A 7,014-nucleotide genomic window follows, 5' to 3' on the forward strand; every position below is an offset into this window, starting at 1 on the left:
GCAAACGTCTGCCGTCTTTCTCGTCCTGGACTCCATGTGGAGTCGTTTTTTCTTATTCCTTACTCAGCATACTGAAACTCACAAAGCTGACTCTAACCTTCCACCCTACACACAGCTGAAGATAAAGAAGATAATGTTTATCAGGTTCCCGCTAAAAGCGGACACATTTTACGTTTAAATGACTCTTTGAAATGATATGCCCTCTTGGATTTATAGTCATTGGGAGCACCTGAAATAATATTAAACACTTTTAGCCTCTGGGAGATGTATTTCAAAGAGCTTGAAATAATATATCTCTAACCAATTATTTGCTCAGGACAGTCCCCAAAAATCCCTGTAGGGTGCCTTAAAAAGAAGCAAAGCTCCTCCCCAGCCCTTGGAGGTGGTGACTCCATTTCCCAGGCTTCCCGCCACGCTCACCCCCACACCACGTGACCATTCCTCCTGGTGGTCCAGGCGAAGAGCGACCTCTGTTGGGCCTAGGGAGAAGTGAGAACTACATTACCCAGAGATCTGTGCGCCAGCCGCCCCTGGCGTTGAGCCAATGAAGGACGAGGAATGGGCATTTCAGTTTGTCCCAACTCTGTTGGGGCGGGACTTCCGGCGTCCTCCTCGTGGCGGACATTGTCGCTGGTCTTTGGTCATTACGCCGGTCCTGGATCTAGATTGAGGTGTCGGGAACGGCGAGGCACGAGTAGAGAAGAGTCGTCACCGCGGCACATCAGGGGATCTGAAGGTCCGCGACAGTGGTGACGGCTTTGCCCGGGTCCCCACCGGATCGTTCGGCGCTCCAGGCCTCGCTCAGCCCACGGAGTCCGATGGCGGCAGCTGCGCTGAGGGACCCGGCTCAGGTAAGTGCCGCGTCCTTCGGGCCTCGCCCGTCCTCACCTTCACCCAACTCCTGAAACCTGGAGTGAAGGGCACCTGCTCACGTCCCTGGCCCGGGCCCCAGTGTCCGGGACAGTGAAGCGCTCGTGGGCGGGGTCCCTATTTCTAACACCCATTGTGACGGGCCGTTAGTGTGACAGGCCTGGGGACCGGCTCCTATAAAGGCCTGGAGGCGCGACTGAGCCGGGAGGGTTCCGGAAACCCAGGATGGCTTTGTGTGTGGAGGGGCAAAGAATGTGAGGCAGCCTCGCGCCTGGATTGGCCCACTGCCATTTTTTTAGAAGACTAGGAGCCATAGCGTTGTGAACAGAAGAGGGACACGGCTTCAATTACACTTTTAAGTTTTACAACAGCTATTTAGAGGAACACAGTGGAAGGGGAACGATAATAGATGGCACACAGGGATTTGGTCCTTTTACAAGGTCACATAGCTGGTAAAAGCACCAAGGAGTGGGACCCAGATATAATGTAGTCATCTCAGGTCACCTGTCTTTAGTGTTGGACCGGGTGACAGGGAAGCCCAGAGCCCATGGAGCCCCACCCTTGTCACCTGCCTCTCAGAACAATTCTCCCAGATTGCCACTAGTACAGAAGTGCTTACAGAGCCCTACAAGGTGAATGGAGGATGTCCATAACCTTACTCACCCCAGCAGTGTGGTCTCTGGAACTGGGGTGTCTTGGGACTCTTAACTTGCCACACTTCCCGGCATTGGGCCTGAGGACCCCAAAGGGATTAAGCACATGATTCTCCTCTAGGCTGGAGTTTATATGGAGTAGTTCTTATTGCTCACAAACAACGGACCAAGATGTGGAAGTTTGTGTCAGGTATAGATACTGGTGTTTCAAGATGCTTGGAAGTGAGGTTGAGCTGGTTCAAGGAACCAAAAGTCTCCTTTCTTTTTGATTGGATCAGAGGTATAAGAGTCAGAATTCAAATGGCTCTGTTAGATGTTGGAGTCTATTCTGGAGGTGACAGGAGAATGGGAGATTTGGAGCACAGGAGGGAAGTAATCTAACCCAGGTCTCATCAGGCTCCCTAGGGTTAGCACGAAGAACAGAATATGAGTGTGAGGGAGGTGGTAGCAAGACCAGGGAGGAGGCTACTGCAGTACTCCAGGTGACTATAGATTGTATGGACTGCAGTGGTGGCTGTGACATGGTAGAAATAGTTGCATTCTGGTTTGGAGGTATGCTCTGACTTTCTGATATTGAAGCTGAGAGAGAAAAAGAGGTGACTGCAAAAGGGTTTTGGGTTTAGCAGCTAGAAGGATAGAAGCCCCATCTCATAGGAGGGGTGAGTAGATAGAAGCATTGTTTTTAATTAAGGATGTCAGGAGTTTGTTATGTCCATGTTAAATGTATAAGATACTTCAGAGAATAAATAAGTGGATATATCAAGTGGGCAGGCGGACACATGGGTTTTGGACTCTCGAGAGGGTTTCAGTATTGGCACTACTCTAAAAGGTGGTGGATAGTGGGCAGACCAGGATGGGGCTCTGTGTCTTAGTCACCTTGCCTTACTCACCTTGTCTTACTCACCTCCCAAGTAGCTGAGACTCCAGGTCTGCTTTACCACAGCTGGCTAATTTTTCTATTTTTTGTAGAGACAGGGTCTCGCTCTTGCTCAGACTGGTCTTGAACTACTGGCCTCAAATGATCCTCCCACCCTGGCCTCCCAAAGTGCTAGGGTTATAAGTGTGAGCCACCACACCTGGCCTAGTTCCCACTCTTATGATCTGATCTAATCTAATCACCACCCAAAGACTCCATCTACAAATACTATCACATTGTATTAGGCTTCATTGCGTTAGTGCTTCAACCTGGGAATTTGGGGCAGACAGAAATATTTAGCCCACAACAATATGGGTCACATTTACTAGAGGGAACCCAGGTCATGATGATAATGTTAATATCAGGCCAGGAAGGGGAGGGTAGTCTCACACTTGGGTATCTGGATGGATGCAGTTGATGGCTCAAACAGAGGTAACAGAGAGAAATGGCCCTGGGGACAGTGTATGAGAGAGGTAACCTGGCAAGTGTTCAAGGCTTCTGAGGGATGTGTGAACATGAAATGATGTAGAGCCGTAGGAGTAATTCAGAGAAGATGACAGCAAAGCCAGATCTAATGCTTATTTATTGCTAGGTGGGCTCATCAGGATCTTATGACTCTTGCTGTGTCCAGAAGTTTCAGTGAGGTGGGTGGATCAGTTTAGGTGCATAAGCAGTTATCTGGGAGAGTCACTGAAGCTGGGATAGTGAGCCACTGGGGCAAGGATTTGAATGAAGGTCAGCAAGAGAGAAAGGCAGTTACTATTAAGAGCAATACAAATTGGAAAGCGCCATGCATTTCTGACATTCCGCAGGTGATTCTGGATGGCTGAGGTTGAATAAAGGGACACAGTCAAGGTGGGAGGCTTCAGAGCAGAGTTTGGGACTGGCTATGACAGCGGGGGACATCAGAGATCTGGATAATACTGGATTCTGTTCAATTTTCATGCACTTTCTGGATGCCTTGTACTGAGTTGCACATAGGAAGGCGGTCTCCTATGACACTTACTACACAGGAGATGCCTATGTTGTGGGATCAGGCTAGAGGAGGCTGTACGAGTACACTTGGGTGAGAGATGTGTGTTGGAGATAGTGATGTGCACATGCAGAGGGAGTGTGAACTTATGTTCCAAGGGCCCTGGCATGAGTGAAGTGTGAACATGAATCTCGGTTGTGTTTGAATGCCATCCTCTAGGGGATTCCAGGGGACTTGCCTCAAAAGAGACAGTGATTCCTTGCTTGCCAGGTTCAGAGATTTGCTCACCTTCCTGTTGTTGCTGATTGAAGGCACAGTGTCCAATGGGACTGTGAGGACAGAGGGGTCATCTGTGGCACTGGCACCTGTTATATTCTGTGAGGTAGGGAGTTGGGGAGGAGGATGAGCTTGGGAAAGATATATGGGGTGATCAACCTGAGGTTCTGGGAGAGATACTGATGATGAATAAACTGTTTCCATCATAGCAGCATTTTGTGACCTTTGAGGACGTGGCCATTTACTTCTCCCAGGAGGAGTGGGAGTTCCTTGATGAGACTCAGAGGCGACTGTACCACAATGTGATGCTGGAGAACTTGGCACTCATAAAATCCCAAGGTAAGGCCTAGATATACCTCCCAGTGTGCTGGCGTCCATCTTTCTTCCTGACCCAGAGGTAGCTCTGTCTATTTCACAGCCAATCCCTGGGCTCTGTTGACTTCCCCAATTTCCTAGCATATGTCTCATTGGGAAAGCACCAAGCTTTCTGTATGGCCCTGAGCAATGCAGTCTGCAAACTGCCCTAACACCTACTGTTTCCAATCATTCAGGGAGGGTCTGGGAGTCAAGAATCTTACAGTCAGCCTAAGGGTCTGTCCTTGCCCGCTTGCTGGCAGGGTGACTCTTTCTATATCTGTGGGACCTCTGTGCCCAGGTTGTGCATTTTACTTCTAGCCAGCATTGCCTCAATTTACCCATGTCAAGAAATGCAAGCACTGTGATTACTTCTTAATTGGGCCATAGGCTTTTCATGAAGACTTTGCTACAAGGTGTTCTTGTAACATTTTTCTATCATGTAGTTTGTTATGTGCTGAGTTGTGTGCCAGTGCTGACCACTCACCTCTCTGTTCTTGTGTTTAGGGCCTGCATGTCACAAGTCCCACATAATTACACAACTAGAATTGGGAGTTGGCCCTGGTTGCTTCACAGGGTTGACATAGCAAGATACTTTATGAGGAGGAGTGACCCTAATGAGTGAAAACTAAGGAAGAGCAGGACACTATGGCTGTTTTCTAATCATACCATGAAGCTCTCCTGTGTTCTTAGTGATTGGGTGTCAATTCCACAGGACACACCTCATTGCTACCTTTTTTTTTAAAATAGTCCTTGCACACCAGATGCAGGCTTTCCATTGGATTCTCTTGGGCCTGGATGCCAGTAACTTGTTCAGCATGTCCATGTTCTCAGCAGATGAGGTCCTAATGAAGGCTTTAGGCAGAGGAGTGAGTAGGAGACCGTGCTTCTCCTCCCTGAAGTGTGCCTCATCTTTTTGCCTTTCTTCTTATAAGGCCTGCCCCATTCCGTCATCTTTAGAGGCCCTTTCCTCAGTTTGCCATCCACTCTCTCATCCTGAGAAAATTTCTGTGAATTCATTCTTTGGCATGTCTGACACATGTTTTCGATGGGAGTACTATCTCCTACCATATTGAACTTGCGCCTCATCAGTATTTCTCTTTTTTCAGGATGTTGGTATGGAACAGCAGATGACAAGGCACCTTCTGCACTGAGTGTTTTTGAAGAATTGTCACAGGGCAGGACTCCAAAGGCAGGTCCATCCAGCCATAAAACTCAACCCTGTGAGACTTGTATCCCAGTCCTGAAGGATACTGTTGACATAGATGAGTTGCAAGCCACATTCTATGGACAGAAATCACACTTGGATAGGACATCAAGAGGTTTCTGGTTGAGTGCAAACCTTTACCAGCTCCAGAAGCTTGATAATGGAGAGAAAGTCTTAACAATGGACGTGGACCAAGCCTCATATGAGAAGAACTGCAGATTTCATGTGTCAGGGAAACTCTTCAGCTTTGAGGAGGTTGCAAAAGACTTTTCAGCCACCTCAGGCCTTCTCCAGCATCAGGCCATTACCAACAGTGAAAGGCCACATGGCAATAGACACTACAGAGTTCCCACTGGAAGAAAGCCTTCCAAGTGTATTGAATCTGTGAAATTTTTTAGTAAGAAATCTGTACTTACTCAACACCAAAATGTTCACACTAGAGAAAGGCCTCATGTGTGCAATGAGTGTGGGAAATCATTTCACCAGAAATCTGTTCTCATTCAACACAAGAAAGTTCACACTGGAGAAAGGCCTTACGAATGCAGTGAATGTGGGAAATGCTTCAGCCGAAGCTCTGCCCTTCTTCAGCATCTGAGAGTTCACACTGGAGAACGGCCATATGAGTGCAGTGAATGTGGAAAATCCTTTAGCCACAGCACTAACCTCAATCGTCACAGGAGAGCCCATACTAGAGCAGGGCCTTATGAGTGCAGTGAATGTGGGAAATCATTTAGTTGCAATACCCACCTCATTCGCCACCAAAGGTTTCACAGTGGAGAAGGGCCTTATGAGTGCAATGAATGTGGGAAATCATTTAGCCAGAAATCTGTACTCATTCAACACCAGAGAGTTCACACTGGAGAAAGGCCTTATGAGTGCAGTGAATGCGGAAAATTTTTTAGCCATAGCTCTGGCCTCTTTCTACACAGGAGAGCTCACACTAGATCAAGGCCTTATGAGTGCAGCAAATGTGGGAAATCATTCAGTTGCAAAACTGTCCTCATTCGCCACCAGACAGTTCATGATGGAGTAAGGCCTTATGAGTGCAGTGAATGTGGGAAATCTTATCGCCAGAAATCTGTCCTCATTCAACACCAGACAGTTCACACTGGACAAAGGCCTTATGAGTGTAGTGAATGTGGCAAATCCTATAGCCAAAGCTCTGCCCTTGTTCAGCATCTGAGAGTTCACACTGGAGAAAGGCCATATGAGTGCAGTGAATGTGGGAAATCTTTTACCCGCAAAAACTACCTCATTGAACATAGGACCGTTCACACTGGGGAAAGACCTTATGAGTGCCATGAGTGCGGCAAATCTTTTCGCCAGATATCTTCCCTCATTCGACATCAAAGAGTTCACACTGCAGCCTTATGGCTGCAGTGAATGTGAAAAATCCTTTTGCCAGTTATCTGTCCTCCTTCGACATCAAAGAGTTCACACTGGAGAAAGGCCTTATGGCTGCAGTGAATGTGGAAAATCTTTTATTTACAAATCTCACCTAATGCGACACCAGACAGTTCACACTAATGAAAGATCTTATGAGTGCAGTGAATGTGGGAAATCCTTTAGCCAAAGCTCTGCCCTCCTTCTGCATCTGGGAGTTCACACTGGTGAAAGGCCATATGAGTGTAGCGAATGTGGGAAACCCTATCGCCAGAAATCTGTCCTCATTCGACACAAGACAGTTCACACTGGAGAAAGGCCATATGAGTGCAGTGAATGTGGGAAATCTTTTACCCACAAAAACTACCTCATTGAACATAGG

General features: G+C 47.6%; 1 protein-coding gene across 1 annotated transcript; it reads left to right on the forward strand.

The window, feature by feature from the left end:
- The first annotated feature begins 818 nt into the window (after window positions 1-818).
- ZNF530 (zinc finger protein 530) lies at window positions 819-6,632 on the forward strand. The gene is made up of 3 exons (XM_012653591.1): window positions 819-851; window positions 3,901-4,027; window positions 5,152-6,632. Exons 1-3 carry the CDS (start codon window positions 819-821, stop codon window positions 6,630-6,632), a joined length of 1,641 nt encoding a protein of 546 aa, XP_012509045.1.
- Window positions 6,633-7,014: the final 382 nt, after the last annotated feature.

Source organism: Propithecus coquereli, unplaced genomic scaffold (assembly GCF_000956105.1).
Source record: "Propithecus coquereli isolate 6110/MARCELLA unplaced genomic scaffold, Pcoq_1.0 Scaffold425, whole genome shotgun sequence".
Classification (NCBI taxonomy): domain Eukaryota; kingdom Metazoa; phylum Chordata; class Mammalia; order Primates; family Indriidae; genus Propithecus; species Propithecus coquereli.

Coding starts and splice junctions, on each gene's coding strand:
- ZNF530 (XM_012653591.1), top strand. CDS start 819: ATGGCGGCAGCTGCGCTGAGGGACCCGGCTCAG. Junction 852..3,900: donor CGCTGAGGGACCCGGCTCAG/GTAAGTGCCGCG, acceptor CCATCATAGCAG/CATTTTGTGACCTTTGAGGA. Junction 4,028..5,151: donor GGCACTCATAAAATCCCAAG/GTAAGGCCTAGA, acceptor CTCTTTTTTCAG/GATGTTGGTATGGAACAGCA.